The sequence below is a fragment of the Varroa jacobsoni genome, unplaced genomic scaffold (assembly GCF_002532875.2).
Source record: "Varroa jacobsoni isolate VJ856 unplaced genomic scaffold, vjacob_1.0 scaffold_779, whole genome shotgun sequence".
NCBI lineage: Eukaryota > Metazoa > Arthropoda > Arachnida > Mesostigmata > Varroidae > Varroa > Varroa jacobsoni.
This window is the reverse complement of record NW_019213681.1, coordinates 59,862-80,321: the sequence shown is the minus strand read 5'-3', so window position 1 is coordinate 80,321 and position 20,460 is coordinate 59,862. Positions and strand designations below refer to the sequence as shown.

Below are 20,460 nucleotides of genomic sequence, written 5' to 3'. Positions count from 1 at the left end.
GAAGCAAATCGACAGCAGGCCAACTGATGAGACTAGCTAAACAGTCACTTTGCTAACGTCATATAATTCATTCAAACGCTGTCCCATCAGAGCCTTAGGTCAACAAATCCTAGCAGCGTGCGTTAGGAGCACTTGATCCCAACAGCGTGACACACTTCGTCTGTCAGCAGCCGGAGAGGGTGCTGGTGGGCCAGAAGCAACAGGACTCAACGGGTGCTAGTAGAGGCAGGCCACAACGCCTTAGTTGAGCAGTCAAATGGACAGGCGCGGCTTTGAGGCCGGTTAGCAGACTGGTGTCGTGGGTTGGGCATGCACCGTTCGGAAGGGGACGGGGGGGGGGGTCGAAATCGTATAGAATGTACCAGAGATGGCGGAGGGAGGGCAGGTAGGCACCAAGCGGCAAGGACGCCGCTGCTGTTGCTGCTCCCGCCGCCGCTGTCACTTGGGCGCGCTCTAAGAGAAATCCCAAATGGAGGAGGGCATGAGGCCTAACGTCCGCCAAGGTCGGGGGTACCGACACCTTCGCTGTCGCAAAGGCGGCGATGGCAGCACACACATATAATGACTGACACGTAAAACGAATTAATTGAACCTCATAGACAACAATCGAACACCCTATAGGCACACACAAATAGGTGCGGCAAGAGGCATTTAATTTGCCGTGATGCACTGGCTTTGTTTCCTATAGAAATAATTATTTACTAGGAGTTAGCTTGTTATCGGTTTAGAGTTGCTCAGGTGGGAAAAGGGGAGACGTTAATTAGATAATTTCAGTAGTAAAGTATTTCTGCGTAAGTAGAGTTTAAAAGTATTCAATGGTAATGATAAGAACTGAAGTTATCTTTAATGTTTTGTAAATAGGAAATGACAATTCATTAAAGAGCGCACTCTTTATCCATATCTAAGCGTGTATTTATCTAAGATACGAATCTCCTAGGATTCGATAAAATTACCTGGATCGTATTCCCTGTAAACATCGTGCCCGGTTCAAATTTTTCTTAACGATGAGCTGTGAGTTGGACACATGTACTTTAGACGCCTTACCTAAATTACTTTCTAACCAGTCAGCGATTACTGAAAACTGAAGGGACTCTTGTTGTAATAGCCTTCATTCGGCTACGAAGCTTGTTTCTCGGCTAGGAGGCTTACTCAGTATTTGTAGTGTTGTTGAATCCTTGATGCTCTTGTTTGGCTCCACGCCGCTCCATTGCTCTTTTGTTTGCCGTCGAAGGAGATGTTAGGAAGGCTGAAGCAATAGATCCACCTCTCTTTTCCCATTTTTTCTTTACAGCTTTGAACGTGCCAGAGCAGCACACAAATGGGTGCATTTGTAGAAAAACTATATAGGCCTAGCCTATAGAGTTGAATGGCTGATTAAGCTAGCGTACCGTCATCGTCAAGACTCAGATGTCAGACGACAAAATACCCGCTGACGGAAGAGTAAACCAGAAAAAAAGACTATCAGAAAGAGCTATTGGCAGTATGCCATCTAAAATGGTACCTTTATGAGGTAGGCTCGTCGAAATGTCGTAGTGATTAGTAGACTAGGCTGCATCCTGACGCGGACCAGGCTGTGGTAGCGAACGCCGTGGAAACCTTTCAAGCGACACACTTTACAACATCATCCCTTCGAGATTTGTTGCTCCTGCCTCGCGACTGCCCCCTTTGGGTGTCCGAAAGAAGACCCATCTAATCGAATCGAAATAGTCTTTGCTGACTAACGATTGAAATAACTGGTAAATATAGTCGTGCCACATGTAACTTATATGAATCTACACTTCAGACGTAATACTTCAGTAATATTGTCAGGTAATAAGGATCATCAGCTGTTGCTTATATCACGATCGAGAGAACAGGAGGAAAGTAGTTATCGACATCGAAGATAGCGACGCTGTCGTATACTCACAATATCGTCACAAGGGCAAATTGGATTGCCTGCAGTACCAGCATTCGCGTTTAAAATGCATTTATTATGGTGTATATAGTACCCTTTAAATACTACCCATATCCGCCCATATTTAGCCACGTATGAGTAGAGTGTATTATCCTATTCTATTGGTTAAAAAATTGCCTAAAGCCCTATTCGTTACCTGAGTCGCTCAGGTACCGACTTGTTCAAAAGAGTCCTGGAGCGCACGCAGGCCTTGTATGTTTTCCGAATGAAATTCATGTTACGCCAGTACCATGAGTGAGGCATTATTTTTTAGCAGTCTTGCCATTTATTGTACTTATGTTTCATTTTACAGTTAGCAGACTATTGGAAAATTGAATTTAGCTCTTTTTTGCTAAGAATATTATTACTTTTACCATAATTATATAGTTACATTATTGAACAGAAAAATATTCGAATTGGTTTTTTTACCAATCAATTTAGACAACACAATGTCATTGAACGGTGCCAGTTGACAATCGGCTGGTTTGAGGCAGAATGGTACTAACACTGATACATTTCTGGCGATGTAGATACTAAGCAGGTACCTTGTCGCTGCTGCTGCTGCTGCTTACGGACGCATTGAACAATCTGACTTCTAAACCGATGAAGGAAAAAAACACGTACGTAGAGAAACTGTATATGGAAGTCCGGCTAAGTAAAAATAGATATTTGCACCCTAGCTCGGTATGTATAAATGTCGCCGTCACACACTGTGCAATTTCAACCACGTACCCTATGCTGTTCAGCGCGCCTACCTTAACTAGGCCAACAGAAGACTCAAGAGAAATTTTCGTAAAAACATCAAATGTCTTGCTGCAATCGAATTTTATGTCTATCCACTGTAGGCGACAACCATGTCAAATGTATATTCTACTATACGAACACTAAGCGATCGGTAAAGTTTTTTTGACGGCAAATAAAATTAGCGCACAGTTTACGAGGGATCGATGTATTTTTTAGTCGTTTTTTGGTCAATTTTTGTTTCAGTTAATGTTTACTTCGATTCCTGTTACGAGACCCTAATTTCATTAGCTAATATTTGTTTCGCTTGCTAGCTAGTGTCAACCTGTCACTCAATATCCCTGTCACCAGATTACCTCAGACGACAAAATTCGTGCAATACGCGAAGTACGTGATAATTCGACAACTACGTTTGTAGTGGACCTGGCTGCCAGCGCCCCCTGGTCGTGGCCTAAGGAGTTTGTCCTGGGGTGGTGAGGAAAGCCGACCACCATTCCGAAGCAGCGGGCTGTCTGTTGGTATCCAACACGACTGGCGCGCCATTCTCCCTCCCTCTCCCCTCTCTCTCTCTCTCTCTCGCTCTCTCTCTCTCCGCCACTAACAAATGCAGCCATTGTCTTTTCGTTCGCATATTTTGCTAGTCTGATTGTATCCTATGTATTGGCTTAAAGCGGTAAAAAGGCTTGACGCCACATCTACGCTGGTTTAAGGTGAGCAGACGCCTGCCTGCCGATCTACGCGTCCTGAGTGGGAGCAGGCCTAGTTTGCCTTGCGTTGTTTTTCTATTTGGACAAATAGACAGATAGCGCCGATCACGTGACTTTCTGGCGGTGGGCAACTGTGGGGCCGTTGTTGCGAAAAGGTTACTGCTGTTGTAGCAAGAGCAACAGTTGCCGACATAACACAGAAAAGGAAAGGGAGGGCCCTGTGACACATCGGCACAGTGTTGTACAAGGTATGATGGTACCAACAAACGCTGAACAAGCGTATCAAGTAACGTACCCTGACACCCTGTGGAAAGGGAAAGGCAGATGGAGCTCCTTTAAGAAAAGGAAATTGCATCAGTAGATCTCAATTAATTCCGATAAGGCTACGGTTCGAATGATGTGTGGGGCTATGTCCTCGAGGAAGACAAGCATACGAAGGTACGAGTTATATAAAGCGACGGATTTGTTAATTAGGGATTGTTATTTAAACGTATATACATATATATTATGATCAAGTTGCACCTTGCCTCAAGACTGGAGTTACAAACCGCACAGTTGTAAATACGTGAACACGTACGTAGTATGACAGGAAAAGCCTTTATTATTATTAAAGAAGATGCTGTTCCTCGGAGAAACAGTGTTGTCTTAATTTTGGATCTATCTATCTGGAAGGGCATCAATGCATTGCAGATTGCTCCATACGTGTGCATAGGACATAGATAGGTCTAAATGGTTGAACGGAATAAAGTTGCCTTATTGTTTCCAGCCTAGATGCAGACGGTTGATGAAGGTTACGTTATCCGCCTATAATGCGTTACTCTCTATCTTATTACGAATTTATTTCCATGAAGAACAAGAAGATATTAGAAATGAACGAACAATTTTGCATCAAACGATTATTTTATGTTCCTGTAGAAATTCTGTTCTGTTCTGTTTTGTCCTGAAATCGTCGCGTTTCTTGGCAGACAGCTCGCAAGCGTTATAAAGGTCCAACACTGCGAGCTGAATTTTTTTTCATTACAACCTAACACAAGTTGTTATTATTGGTATTACAAACATAGTAACGTTCACCGTACGCAACGCAAATGTATAGCTTATATGTAGTTTTCTCCGCATAATTTTTGTACAGTCGCTATAATCTGGTTGCGCATCGAAACCCTATCTGTATTGTTTTGTAATATTTCCCTATCTATGTGTTGCCTGTGCATATAATTTAGTTATGACTCATTCTAAAACTCTCGCTAGGTCGTCACGCACCTTCCGGTAGTCGAACCCCTTCGCTATACAAATTTAGCTTCCTTCGAGGTCGCTGCAGGGATCTGATAATGTTGGTTTAACAGCCCTTCAGATTGTTGACGATATAACGTGGTATAGTGATATAACAATTACGCAGGTGACCATTTTTGGACTCACATCGTCCATTACTAATAATAATAATTGATTATATTGCAGCGGTAGCTTCGTGAATCGACAACGTAGCGATGCGGCTGGTAAAGGTGACGGTAGCGACGACAAAGACGATCACAAAATCGGAGCCATAGAAAAAGTGCTCTGTTAGCTCCAAGGTAGGCGAAAGCAGACGACGTACGATGTTTAACCTGCTGCTATGTCTTTTGCAAAAAAAGCGCAGTTTCATTGCTAGCGAGGCCAATTATCTGCAGAAAGGGGCAAGACAGCAAGGCCGGGCTACATCTGCTACAGGTATCCACTATCAGCGGTTCTAACATTAGTAGCAGCAGTTTATGTCGTCAGCTGCTGCCCTCTTGGCGGTACGACCATGTCTCAGCTTTATGGCCAATCTGTCGCTGTTCGTCCCACCATCACGTGCTGGCCACCTCTCGCTTGGAATCAGAGACGCCAGCCTTTAACCCCAGAGGGCAAGTCCAGGGAGGTGATGGTGACGACGTCGGCGCTAGCGGTGGCTGTGGTAAATGCATGATCCAAGTAGCCAGTAGACGAGTGTGGTTGAGGGCAATGTTACCGCCAGTAACGACTGAGCCTGGCGCTTCTACTATTGTCTAAGGGACGTCTTGTTGCACGACTGTAACAACTAGCGACGCCATTTTGTGTAACGCATTAAGACGGGCAGACGTTCGTGTCTGTCAACCTGAGAATCCTCATGGAAGACCGATAGCGTGCCGAACCGTCATTGCTGCCCAAAGTTGACCCGCATGATCTCACCGCCTCCTATCTCTAAGAAGCAACTACATCGTTCGTCAATGTCGTGGGACGGCTAAGCGGACGGACATGGAACCGAAGATGGACTACGATACTATTTGCTATTTTAACCGACGGCAGCTGAACAATACTAAATAGTTGCTAATGAATTGGCGGCGGCGGCGAGGGACTTAACTGGGTCTATAACTTTGGGTTGGCCTACCATTTCTGCCGTTACGATCCTCGATGACCACGATCGAAATAGCCCTCGAGGGAGGAAGAAATTGATTTCCCTTACTTCACCCGATTCAGGTTCTGTGTCACTGCCGCAATATCTAGGCTGTCTCTGGTCTACCCGCTACCCTCGCCAGAGAAATTCGACCAACCGAAGTTTAATCATCACATAGCGGCAATTGTGTGTAGGATTAGGTGAAACAAAACAGAAGCAAAAGTCATAAAGGCTAATGGAAATTTAAATTATTTTGTTTCGTTTTGGAAAGGTGCGAAAGGCAAAAGTTAATAGAAACAAGGCAAGCTAGTGAACGCTGGTAATCCTTTGCTCAACAAAGAACATCGGTAATTACATTAGGATCTAATATATCAATCTGAAAGCCGATTTCACTCAAATAAATAGACGCATGGGTATTATCGTCAGCGGCAATAACGTATATTTCGGCACTAATTTTGCCCGATCGAAATAAAACTTAAAGGCGCGAGTCTCTGCGCGTAATAGCGAATAGCGGGAAAACAACCTAGAACTTTTGGAATTACAAACTGGGTGAACAAGGCTCATTGCGTTCAACAAACCCATTTTTGAAATTATAAAAGTTGTGCGATACGACAGCATAGTCTTGTTTTTGTATGTGTTAGGTATCGATGGTATAGGTGTAATGACACAATTGATTATAGATAAAAAGGGTATTTAAGATCTATCCTGAGGAGCCAAAAACTATAGAAGACGAAAGCTCGCTAGCAAATGAACGGCATATTAATAGACAAATTGAAAAAATAGATCTCCGATATCCTTTACCGGTCCGTTTAACGACGAACACGGTTGTGTTGCCCCAGCATCTCGCGACTTTCATAACATCCACCATCTCATAAATTATAACTACTTTACACAAAGACGCATACGTGTAATAATGATAACGGAAAATTACCAAAGCTTTTAGCACCGTAATGTGATTACGGGATTTATGATGTCTCGGTCCTCGAGTGCGGCGGAGGGAAACGGTCGGTCAATCACTCGCATGTGCTGCCAGTTGATGATGATATATGGACAGTGGCAAAAACAATATGTCTAAATACAACGTCGTTTTCTCAGTATTGGGTAGCGGACATCGTTTGACTATAACTGGACTAACAATGGCTGAAGTATCGTACACATTTTTGTAGCTAAGTTTCCAAACTGATCCTTCGAAATTCTGCTGGTTCTTCGATTTGGCCATGGGGTTTCATCTCTTTTTGAAACTGCTTGGGCTGAGGCGGCTACGAACGTCCGAGGAAATGAAAAGGGTACCGAACATCTTAATGCTCTTGATAAAAGGGTATCTATACTAGATGGCTAACACTGGGAAGGGAAAAAAGAATCAGTACATTTTTTATTTTCTTCCCATTGTAGACAAAGGATAACGTCATGGCAGTATAGGAAAGCATCAATTATGTAAAAAAAAACGGGTGGTAGTTTTGGCTGCGTTCTTTACAAACTAATAGTATTGCGTTGCTCAGCTTCACTTCAATTCTTAAATAGCATTTTTAGAGACACTCCATCACCGTAGTAAAGAAATAGATTCAATTTGGGATAAACAAACATGTGATCTGGACTTCTATACCCAGCGCAAGCTCAGCAATTTTCTGCAAAACCAAGAACGTACTGGTTCGTTCTCAGTTCACTGAAACATAATACTACTTGCAATGCTTATCAGTAACCTGTCTTCATTTTTCTTAACCTCGATTTTATTTTTTTGTATGGCCTACGTCGATGCTGTCAAAATTAGCAAAATGTCTATGAAGCAGTGTAAGTTAAACGCGGTCCGAAGAATCACCGGGTCCCTTTTGCAACTAGAATCTCCGATTACATTATATTTTGCGACTTGTCCACCATACTCCTGCAGCAATCAAGATCAGCTATTTTGTCGACACGACACTTTAGTTCTGATAAGATTGATGTATGTGGCGCGCAGTTTTTAAATCTGCTGAAATACGTTTGTTTACTATTAAACATTTGAAACTCATCCTCATCGAGGTAGAATGTTATGTTAAACGTAAACTCTGCAATATGTATCCTTGAAGTTTAGTCATTTTTGACCTATTAAATATTCGGCTCCTCATTGAGTCCGATTTGCGTCCGGCAAGGAGACATAAATACCTATGCTGTACCGCAGCCCATGTTTCTTGGTAACGAATTCTTATCAAAGGCAAACCATAATATTATCGATCTGGATTCCATCATTGGTAAATTCCACTAAATCCACTAATTCCACTAATCATTACATCTCTTAGAAGACTCAACCCCCCCCCCCTCAAGATGTTAAAGCGCAGTGGTCAACAACCCTAACGACGTAAGCACCACGAGCAACGATAGCGACGACGATAAAAATTATCCTTTATCTTCTAGTCGTTAGTCTTAGTAAGTCCTTAGTAGGAGGTCTTTAGTAGATGCAGCGCCCGGTAAGTGGGATAGCTCATGGGTAAGGGGAAAAATATGTGGGGGAGAGACCTTGGCGTTAGGTTACGAGCACTATTTTTTCGCTGAGTCTGGATCAGGCCCAGTGGAAAGTTAGACCATGGTCACAGGGTTTTCGCCTGTGAGGTCATGATAAGCATCCTTCTATCGTTAGCGGGAAAAACAACCGGCGTAAACCCGTTCACGTGAATAGAGAACTGTTGAAGGGAAAGGGATGGTGACTTCATGTCAAGATAGAGGTTAGCGGGGGTCCGTCGATGTTCCTAGAAGCGTGTGAAACGCCCCTTTGGGCGTTCTGGGCTTCGGCCGGAGCTGTAATATTTCCATTTGGTGCTCCGTAGCGCGAGCGCCTGACCGGCCGGAAACCGGCTCTGTTCCATGCAGTATCTTCTTCTTCTTCTTCTCTACTCTATAGGATTTGCTGCAGGTACAACGGCAGCGTTTGATTATTGACAAACAGAAAATCTACTCACTCATCGATTTGTTCTGCCGCAGTGTATGTTGCAGAGGCTAAATTACTGAAACTTTTTCAGGCATGATAAAAGAAAACGCTGCTAATAACGGCTGTACTGAAAAATTGACCCGGGCAGTCCTATCGGATTAGATCTTCGTTACCAATGCGGTCTCGATGGCAACAGTGGCGACTTAAAAAAAATCAAGCATACATATAATAGTATGTTTGCACCGATGCACACGCCTATGAAAACCTCTTCGGAACGAAATAAGTTCTACACTTATAGCCTTGAAAGCAGAAATCTACTGAACTCGTTGCAACTAAGCTGCAAAACGGTAGTATATATCTGCCTATTTGACTGCGAAACTGTTGTACTCAACAATGGCGGCCAATATGGTACGATCACAATGATAACGACACCGTCCTCTCTAGTTCGAGATAGCCGCTATTAATGGTCACGGCCTCAGATTTACTATTACGGTCACTGCTAACATTGGACAAAAGGTTCTACAGTCTTTCTTAGACAGTTAATATCTGGCTGACTAAGACAAATTCAGCAGTTTCTCATTATATATATATATATATATATATATATATATATATATATACGGTACATTGTTAACACTGCTAGCAGCTCAGTTTTTCTCTCTATTTTTTGTATGTTAACTTCAACTAGACAAGATACCTGTGATACACGCGATACCGTCCTGCTCGCTTCTCCTTCATCCGTATGTGCATATACATTCATGTAGACCTAGTCGTGGACAGCTGGGCTTCGATGCGGAGTAAGGCCTATTCTATTCGCTCGATACAGGTACGGCGTGGAATAGCAGTGGCAGTTAAACAACCCCTGTAATAGAGTAGGCTGAAGTTGCGAGCAGACGGGCGTGCGCACCGTTCGATCTAGTTCGCCCCATGTTCGTTTGCCGACTGGCCACCTTCGGTCGTAGCGGATCACATTCATTAAGCAACGCGCTCAGATACTGCTGCGTTTCGGCGGGTTTCTAAGGCAACCGTCTTGACACAAACGACAACCCATTGCGTTTCGTGGCGGTGAAGTTCGTTCTCGCAGGATCTGCACGTCCCGCCGATATGCCGATCGACGGTGAAGCTGATAATTCACCTAGGATAGGTAAGTACCAAGGAGAACCAAACCAACATAAAGCTCCATCATGCCGATTATCGGCATCGTTAATGGGGGACACTTGACACTAAACACTTTGCTTTTCGATTGTGTGTGATTTCACAAGCGGTCAAAGTTGGGGGTTAGAATTAAGATTCCCTCTAATTGGTTAAAGAATTCTTCTATCTCTTAAACTATTCAACCGTGAATCATTGGATAATAGCACTATTCCAGTGGTAGTAGCAGAAGTTGTTAGAGGCCGTAGGCGAAGTCTTTCCCGAACTTTTAGCTAACAATAAGTTAGTGAGGAGGTAGATAAAGAATGAAGAACAAGCAAATAAGACACTGACTCTCTGTAGTAAGAGGGGTGAAAGACGCGCAATTCGCTCCTCGAGCTCGAGTCATTGGTGAGCAAACGTTCAAGACAGTTAAGTACCTTAGGAAATGTGCTTCCGGATTCGCGAGTTAATGTATAGAAATAAACGCAGTTCTGATGATTGATTGTTAGAGCAGTTCGGTTGGGGGGTTGATAGCAGACAGCAGCGGCCCGAATCGGGGAAGTGCAGTTGCAGGTGAGCGACAGATATTCGTTGTTAACGCTCTGATAGACGAGTCGTTGATTTGGAAATCGAGCCCGACGAGCTAGTTAGAGGCAGTACGAGAGTAACTTATACCATAAACGGAAGAGATCGTTTGGATACTCTAACGTTCGACTTAAACTATCATTATCATCATCGGTACGCTCGTTTTCGTTTTTCTTCTAGACAGTAGACGTAATTAGTGTGGCCCCGAAAGAGCTAATTACGGCTTGCGATCGTTGTACACAATACTTACTTATTGGAAGCACTTCTTAGACGTCGATGCTTTTTAGGACCCTTATACCTAAACGATGGCGTAACTTTAAATCTTAAATTTGCGGTCTGAACTTAACGGCACAGTCTATTATAGGTTAGCAAGTGTGGTACTGTGCACGGACAATATACGCGTCACCGACGGCGCGCCATTACATCCACTAGAATAACTAGTGAATAAGCATGTTGCAAGATCCTTCGCTCTGATCAATAATAGTCCATCTAATTCTGTATAGGAACCGAACGCAGCTAGAATCGCCGAACCTTGTCTTCTTCACGTCTGTACGGATCTTCTTGTGACGACTTACCACAATGAGCCTTACGTTTTTTTAAGCGTGTAGTTGCAACGAATTATTGCCTAATGCTTTAACTACTAAAAAGAACTAGATAATAATAATAATGATATTGCTGTAGAAGCGAAATCAATCGCTCATTCGGTCAAGTTAGCGTGTGGTATTATTACCCACCCATTTCTCAGGCCCAACTATTTCTAGGCAGCAGGGAAAGCAGGCTAGAACGGTCAATCAATTTATTATCACATGAATTTATGGAATAAATTCAATTGGTTTAACTATTGTCAAACTATTATTTAGCTGTACAACTTATTCGATAGACACTTACTACAGTAACTACACGATGAGTTTAGGTAACTAAACTGTGGGTCTCGCGTGACTATTTTAATTGGGACTTTTTTCAGATATAGGTTGTTTAAAGATCAGCACATAAAGTAGCTCCAAGCGTGGAGCTGCAGTATGTCGTGATATAGATACGAAGATGTTAGCAGACGGTAAACTTTTTCGTTCGGTGGGCCTCTTTCTAAACGTCGAATAGAATAAAACAGCGCGTACAATTGTTATGTTCCAGAGGACGTCGCCCATAAGCTTATGCCGTGCGGAACATGTGGGCGAAAGTTTTGGCCTGAAGCGTTGGTGAGTCCTGTTTGAGTCCTATGACTTAGTGCAGACAATAGATAATCAAGGCGAGACGCATATATTGGAGATCGGCAAGTAAGAAAGAAAGAAAAAAAACAGGGTTTCAAACAATATCTTCCTGTTATAACAGGCTTGTAACAAGGGTCAGTATAGCGATTGTCATCGATCTAATACTTCTTAAAACTAATAAAAACGTTACTTTCGCCCCCCCCCCCCCCCCAACGATGGATCTGCCCAGACCGAAAGTTGATTTTCAAAGCGGGTTCGTAATTATGACGATCGTCCTGATTGATGACTGTACTATTTCAGTTGGGTGCCATATGGTTACGTTAGAAATGGTTACGTTCAATTTTACATTGCTTCACACAAAGTGAAACGACGTTCTATGCTATACATACTTTTCGGCTTGGGAGCTTTATAGCCAAAGCAGCGATTTGTAACTTCAAGTTAAAAAAAATCGTTCACATCGTTATCGACAAGGCGTTTGCGTGTGACCGAATCATAATTTAGTGACGAGCCCGCCAGAGGGCAGGTCTAATGCGCGGTTGGTTGTTGTCAATCAGTGCTATTATTCTAAGGAGGTGGCGAATGAGTATTTTTCTTTGATGCTTTTTTCATTCATTTTTCTCGATGGATCTGTGTGGGAAATGCGTTTCTAGTTCTCGAGGGTGCCACGTCAGGTAACCGAATTGAAATCACCTGAAATCGGCAATAGAGATTTTCGCCTCTTATCGTTCCCTACCATCCACTACTATTTGAGGGCTGGCTGGCTGGCGAATCACTTGAAAGAGACAGAGAGATGTACTATGATCAGAATGATCCATCTTCTTATTTCTGAAGTCTGTGAAGAGCACAGCGTACCGTATCAGCTGTCAAATTGGCATTGGACTAAGTAAGGTATTCCCATGTGTATGAATCAGGACACCACCGAGAGATCAAAAGATGGGACCCAAGCTGATAAACCAGACATAGCATGTGTATGCTTCTTGCAAGGCTCGGCTTAGTACTGAGCATATTGATCATAATTACGTCGTTTCTTAAAATTAAGATAGTTTCAAGAAATGAATGAATATACAAAGGAAGCTCTATCCCAATTTATGTAAGGAGGGTGTTGCAGATATTCCCAAATCAAGATGGTGACGTGTTGCCTTTCATATGATAATGAAATTCAGGGCTAGCGTTTAACCACTTACTGCTGCTGCTGCTGCTGCTGCTATCTGCAGTGAACAACAAAAACTGATTTAGGGAAACTCCGTAACTTCGGTTGAAATTAGGTTTTTTTTTTTTTTTTTTTTAAATCTACCTTCCTTACCTCCGCTGACATGCGCACTTCGGGGGGCTGTCAATCAATAGAAGCGGTGCTTTATAGATGAATTCCGTTCGAGATAATCCGAAAGTCCATTCGATACAAAAAGCTACATTGTTACCCCGGTTCAGCTAACTATGATGAATATATACATATATTCGCTAGGAATAAATTAGTATTATTTATGGTCCTGAGTTGAGCTTGTCGAATGTACCTTGTCTACACCTTCCATACGTCACTCTGTTTCCCTGAGGGGCTCATTGTAGCGGCTCTATACAATCAGAACAGTTGGAGCTCTTCCTACTTACCGGCTAAGCATAATTTTTAATCAAGAGCATAAACGAGGGTTATATTGCATAATAATAATAATAATAACAAGGGAAATACTGGTCTAATCTTTGCATGATATCGATAATTCAATGGATGACAAACATGCGTTTGCATGTGAGTGTCTAGATAAATTGGTGTTAGTTATATAAAAAGCAGTTCAGTAATAAATTCAACGTATGAATAAGTAACACTCAAGTGAAACCTCAAGCAAATTAGAAATTCGCATCGCCAATTATCGTTTTTAATTTAACTTCAATCGAACTTGAGATTTAGACATAACAGCTTTTCGTTGAATAGGATCTTTTCCATTGTACTTGGGCCTTACACAGGCTTACTTAGCACAGGCGTGATAAAAAAAAATTGTTGTTTTGCAAATTGTCGTTGTTTTGCATCCACGAAACAAACGTCTTTTAGTTATTATAGCTTAAATACGCATTTTTTTAACATTGTGTTCATGCTAAAAACAGTAATGTATCTATGACTTATATGTTATGCGACCATTGGATTATCTATGCAGTGTCGTGACTAACAATTCCTAGGTTTTCGAATACGTGGTGTTCGGCACAGATTAAACTGTTTTCAACCGAACGAGCCATCATATATGTGATTTGTTGTTATGCTGCATGGCTATAAAAATATCCCATAGCGATAACCCGAACCTGACTAATATTGGCATTAGCTTTACGTATTTCTGGTTATTTGTGTAGGATTCCACCACTGCGTCCAACTATCCTAAACGGCTTTGGAATCGTTAAAGAGAAGATAATAAGTAAATGTAATTCCATGTTGACCCGAAGAATCCATCCTTTACTATCTTTTGCATCCCTCGTTTAAGAGGTGTGTCTAATTCCAATGGTCCAACAAGCAATTTTCCAATGGTCACAATGTACGTGGCGCGACGCAAAGCGTATTATATCTACTATAATTCATTCAGGAGTAGCGTCGTATATCGTTGCGTGTATCCTTATGTGATCACGATTAGTGTGATTTTGCTTTGTCAAATGACCTTTGCCGCTTATTATTACTATTTAACTTTACTTTTCGATTTCTCCGCCGTCAATTATGTGGCCGTTTTGTGCGCACCCGTCACCGTCACATCAATGTTAGGCGAGACATACGCCCATCTGCCAGAAGTCGAAAAGCAGACCGAAGCAACTATTCGACGTCAAGTCAAAGCGGAGAGAAGCTATTATTTTGGACAATAATGTTGATAATGCTCACGAGGTGTTCACGCAACGGACTGGAAATGAGCAGAAAAACAAGAAACCAGTGAGTCCGATAGCAGACGATACTGAAAACGATCACAACAACAAACTAATGCCGCTACCATAGCGTGGCGCCACCGCCGTCGTCGTTATTGCCGTCAATGCCAACAATAGAGTCTTTATTCATCTATTTAAACAGATATATACGATGGTATATTTTCGGTGAAAATTTTCGGAATAAGTTAAGTGATGCACAAAATATTGGCAACGAATTGAGATGGCCTTTGGTCTTACGTTACGAAACACCGCAAATTTATAGGGAGCCCGCATCCGTCGCAACGATCTTATCGGTACTGAGGCAGAAACGCTTTCGTCAAAAGCGGTGCACGTTTCTCAATCGACAGGCACACTTATTCAACGAAAACCGGCCAGTGTGCCACGTGGTGGACAACCGAAACACAAATTAGAGTCCCCAAAACAACCTGCGCTGGTTCGAAGGACACTGAACAAAAAAGCACCCATACAAGCTATAGTAGAAAAGCCGGTCATAACAACTAACAATAACAACACAGGTAACTATGACAAAAAGCTATTGTTCACAGCATGCATAAATATGTATATTTATAAGCGTACGATAACTGAAACTCGAAAGCCTTTATTGCGATAGTGTCTAACCTTATGTAAACACAAAGATATCTAGCTAGATTAGGACCGCTAAACGGTCCCACTCTAACGGCTCTTCAAGCTCTCTGGTGCATGATTCACGGTGTAACTGGCGTTCACATAACCTATCGCTGTTTTGTAGTGGCCAATCGCTCGCGGACCCCATCTCGCGGGGCACCAAGAAAACGCGCTACGGTGTCACCAGATGTAAATGGTAACGATGGTTCAGACGGGGGTCGAGGCGCAGTATCCTCTAGAAAAACGCTGTCTCGTAATTCACTTCGCTATATACCGACTATACGACGAGCGGTCTCATCGCCGCATATCGACACAAACAATAACAACAAACAAAAGTGAGTAGGACTTACTTACACGGTAAGTATTAACTAACTACTAAGTTGCTAAGGGGACTAGAACGGCAGCGTGCCTTGGAAATTCATGTGATGCAATTGAGGGCAGAATGGACTGTCACATAACGTACAAATAAAATTTTTAGTGTGAAGATAAATATAACGTAAGAAAGCCACTTAATGTTGCTAAGTATATCTGTATAAAAAAGAAAAATGTTATCAACAACATTTTATTTGCTTGTTATGCCCTCTTTAATAGAAATACTCTAACAACCGCTTCACGCGACTACGTTTTCGCTTAGGTCATATGAAAAGTAGTTCGCTCCTTTTATATAGCGATACTAAATTTGATACACCGTTGCCAGAGAGGGTCTGGTTGTCAAATTTAAGGAAAAATTTCCAAATCATGTCAACCCGAATTTGGACACGTTCTCGGCGGTATTCAGCAAATCACAAGGTCAAATTGCGCCTATTTCTATTCGGAAGCCTCGGACGGTGCCCGGAGTGCGAACAGGCGGTCACAATGGCGTGGAGTTCGCGGATCCGAAATTATCAAAGCGGCCAGCGTCCTCTATTGAACTCGACAGTGGGTATGCATGACTAGATAAGGGATACCTAATGTACAACGATTACTGCGCATCACGCGTTTGCCCTTGAATAACTTGAATCAATAATGGAACATGAATGCCCCCTGATTCGAAAGTTCTTTTATAATTCATTAGCATTTAGCATATAATCAACCTTTAGCGGACATGAGCTATTGTGATGATAAAAAAAAAAGCCTATCGTCGGATAAAAACGTGTTAAGTGTGAAACAATTCATATCATATCGTTACAAGTTTACGCATTTACGTCTAAGTACTACTTAAGCTCACTTTGTAACCATTCCTGGTGTTTGTTCTCAAAGCTAAGGCCAATATAGATACGGACCTAAACGGCATTGACAGAAGGCATGCAATTGCTTAGTGTCTGTTGAAACTAGCCTGAAAGAGCTGCAGCGAACCCTGTGATATTTTATATTTTTTGCAAAACTATATAAATTCTCTTTGTAATGCATATATGTATACACTACAATATAAGTGTACATGGATAGTGAGTAAGTTATATTCTCACGGTTGGAGATGACGTTACCCGCTTAAAGGGTTAGTTGGCTTATATGACGGACTGGAATAAGCTGGCTTTATTTAAAAGAAGGCTAGGCCTGATGAAAGGTAGAGAGTAGCGTTTTCTGGCCGTTTACAGGAAACGTTCTCTTTTACTTTTAGGAAAAGTTTGATACGAAGCGAAACGACTTAACATACTGTTGCGTGCACCTTCTGCTAACCAGAACGATGGGTGTTATCATGCAGAAATAAGAATCAATGAAGCTGTTTACGGGGTAACTAAAACAGGCAGTATTTACTATCGATCTGCCCAGTTTCTTTTCAGTAATTTCTTTATCCGTTCGTTTGATTTGCAAAAGCTTCGGAAATGCCTGAAAGTACATGTTATCGTCTAAAGCTAAAACTAGGATCAGTTTCCGGTCGGAATAAAATGAGCTATCTTCTTAAAGAGAGCTACCACTACCACTCCTGTTACTACTAATGGGAACTTTTTCATTGATTGGCGGTACAGGTTGTATGATTTTGCTTGTTTTGTATTATAATATTACCGTTATCTATTTGAAATAACTATTGTTTGTTGTCAATTTGTCTGCTAAATGTAATGTACCAATTTGATGAATAGAAATAGTGAATATATTGAATTTAGTGAGTCGGAAAACTTGAGGAGTTATTCAACTTCTTAACTATACAAAGTGCATTTCGATATATGTTATTCGAAGGTAATGCTTTAGAAGTTACTTATAATTTGCATTACCGTACCTGTTGAAAAGAACCATTAGTAGGTTATCATTCTCTAAGTTGTCAACATTACAGGAATGTAAAAAAATATGAGGACTCAAGCCATCGTTCGATTCTATTTTCTTCGATCGAGGCGGTTTTTGGAGCGTGGCAATGAAGGCGTGAGACTTTGTTCAGTAACTACCCGCGTCCACGAGGCTTCTAGAAATCTATAGTAGATAGCACCGACCATTTCCTGTTCGAGCAATTTCTTTTCCAACCGAGTATCAATCTATGCTCGAATCTAACCACGATTGCCACCGAAGTAGCTTCGTAGTCTGTTCTGATAGCGATGATCTGCTACAAAATCTATTGTTTGTAAAAAGATATTGTTGGAGTACACTAAGTGCGTATCTATCCGGTTTGGACTCTGTTCGTGAGGGGCACATATTTTTACTTTTTTGCATAGTCGTTTTTTGCTTGAAGGCGATGATGGCAGTTTGTTTTTCCGATCAGTTTTTCAATTCCGCTATATTTAGCTTTCCAAGTTGCGTTCCTAAAAGAGCCCCATAGTTACTGATTATCTTGCGGGAAAACTTTGTATTTAGTATTTTCACCAATTTTCAGTAGGTTCAACCTAAGCTCCTATTGTCAACTAAGTAGCAGATTTTGATCTTTGGTGCTAAGTAATATCTTTGCCTCTAAACTTATTATTTTTTTTTGATGACACTTATTCAGTTTACAGTTGCGGATAGTTAAGGGCTTGGTTTAGGTATTTACGAAGCTTCGTTTGCTAGCAATGCGTGGTGTACAGATAATTCAAGTCCCCTAAATAGCTCCGGACAAACTACTAAATAGATGACATACTGGCTTGAGAAGTGTAGATTTTTTTTAATAAACTTGAGATTGTCACGTATTACGTATGTTTCGGTAATGACTGTTGAAGTGAAATGTGTATGTGCCTGCAGCACTGGGTTTCTTACTTCAGCTCGCCGGAGAAACTAGGCCCAAACCAGACACATCGTTGGCAGTGACTTCACGCCAGCTTCCCAACCTAAATAGATCCGTGATTCGTGAGATTAGCAAGACCACCGTCAACACCGAGATTCGGTAATCGCTGCAGTACGGCAACTGAAAAATTTCGGAGAACATAACCGATTATACAGAAGGTACAGGTGCAAGCAGAAGTCGTCAGAAATAGAAAACAAAAATCGAATGTGGATCTCGCTACCGTGAGAAAAATAATTAAATTGAGAAGCTATGATAAATTTGCGGAATCCCATGACGCAGCGATGCACGTTGAAGAGACGGAACTGCCTGTTATACAAACTATTCGATATAATGTACGTCAAAAAACTCAATGCCCCATCGTATCACAGCACGCCACGTGCACCGTATCACTGTCAAAACACCGAGGGCAGCAGCCCTTAAGCATGCAAACTAAAATGATCCTAACAGAGGACATAATTGAATGCAAATAACTAAATTGAATCAATGGGCGAACAGTGATATATATAGCCACAACGTTATGGTTCCGTCACTCGTTAATTGTTAGTAGTGCAAGTAATCATTATCGCAGGCCCGGCAAAATATACGAAGGCCAAATAAGTGGACAAGTGTAGGCTCGCGCCACCTGAATCGTAATTAAACTTTAAAGGTCGTGAAGGAGCAAGATATATTGGACTATCCTTAATTATTAATAGCCTTAATTTACTATGTAAGATAGTGTGTATACGAGATGTATAGTTGTCTCGAATGTTATGGTAGCTTCATTGGAAAATTATACTGTGTATTTGAATGCCAAAGCTAGAGGATTGCTCGAATGTGAATAAGTCGAAATTATGCTTTTTATAGTTCAGTGTTTTTTTTTTTTGTTTTTCTTTTTAGTGCCTTTCTCAAGATACTCTTTGGCATTGTTGACTCTTTTCTCTAACTACTGCGATAGCTCATTTGGCCTGCTAGAGCTAAGCTTTTAATTGGCAATCAAATGCAAAAGAAAAATCCTTAATGTGAGAAAATAGATGATATATTATTTGTACAGTATAATTAAACAAGCGATTTATACTAATTTTTTTCCATATAGTGGATGTTAGTTAGCCTGCGATAATGACATAATGGGAAAACCCGAAGGGCTATGAAAATGCATCTTAAATACGAAGTGTCGACAGGTACACGAGTTAGCCAAGGTCAATCGTTTTCTACGACTGGACTTAATGTAACAGCAACCTATAACTGAAATGATCTTAAAATAAATAACACTGATCTAATTTCTAACCTTGCATGGGTAATGGCACAATTATACATACGTTCGGTAACGAATCGAATGTAAACGGCAGAAATTTTTTATTCAATCTTTTCTGTACTGCTAAAAGTAAAACAGAATTTGGAGACGCTTAAAGACGGAAGCTAAATGCCTTATTTTGTTACCCCTCTGTCTCATTTTACTAATCGCTTCAATCTAGTCTGAGTCTCTGAGGGCTCTCAATAATAAAATATAGTCTACAATTAAGCTATCTTCAATTCGCATATGCATTATCGAAAGCTCTCGGCCAAATTCTAACGATAGCATACTTGCCTATCGTTAGAATGTGGCCGAGAAACTTGCCATAAAATCGCGTTCTTGCTGCATTCATTACAGATGGGACTCTAGGCGTTTCACAGAGGATTACGTCCTGAGACACTCTCCAAGGATTACCACGGGGGCCAGTATGACCGACCTTCGGTCTTCGAGTGCGGACGTCTGCGTCAAATGCAGTTCGCCGTTTCTCGTTGTCACGGCTAGGTTCTGCTTTAACTGTGGTGAGAAGCGTCTCTAGAGTTTTCGATATGGAAGCTAGGCGCTAAAGGCTCTTGTTCACATCTGGGCAGCTATTCATATATATATATATATATATATGGGTCACGAAGGCTGGATGTCGGATTACCTATGAGAATCGACACGACAATGAGAACTTTTTCAGTGTTAAAAGAGACCTGTGATGATATCGAGGCGATGCAGGCCGAAAAAGGTCATGCACCAAAATGCTTGAGACCAGTAATTAAATGTAAACCATTGGTTAACAAACGTGATCTGGTAGAAGCTATAGGCAAAACAAGACTGTTGTTGTAGTACTTATACGACTTTACTGTGGAGGCCATTAATGAATTAATTGCTTAGGGGCAAATTTGAGAAACAGAAATAGCAGAGCGGGAAAGGATTCGT

The 20,460-nt window shown here is 41.6% G+C and overlaps 1 protein-coding gene across 10 annotated transcripts in view; it reads left to right on the top strand.

The window, feature by feature from the left end:
• Window positions 1-20,272, top strand: part of LOC111263636 (uncharacterized) — a 32,034-nt gene extending 11,762 nt beyond the window's left edge. The window contains exons 1-10 of one of the 10 annotated variants that reach the window (XR_002682348.2): window positions 3,357-3,819; window positions 4,834-4,946; window positions 9,355-9,810; window positions 11,517-11,581; window positions 14,328-14,489; window positions 14,745-14,997; window positions 15,231-15,441; window positions 15,804-16,024; window positions 18,227-18,601; window positions 19,897-19,989. Coding sequence is in view for 8 of the 10 variants with exons in the window: in XM_022838913.2 (XP_022694648.1) it covers window positions 9,771-9,810; window positions 11,517-11,581; window positions 14,328-14,489; window positions 14,745-14,997; window positions 15,231-15,441; window positions 15,804-16,028; window positions 19,897-20,074 (1,134 nt within the window). In the remaining 2 variants the exon portion in view is untranslated. The other 9 variants (XR_002682349.2, XM_022838913.2, XM_022838921.2 and 6 more) reach the window with 9 other exon arrangements.
• The last annotated feature ends 188 nt before the right edge of the window (window positions 20,273-20,460 follow it).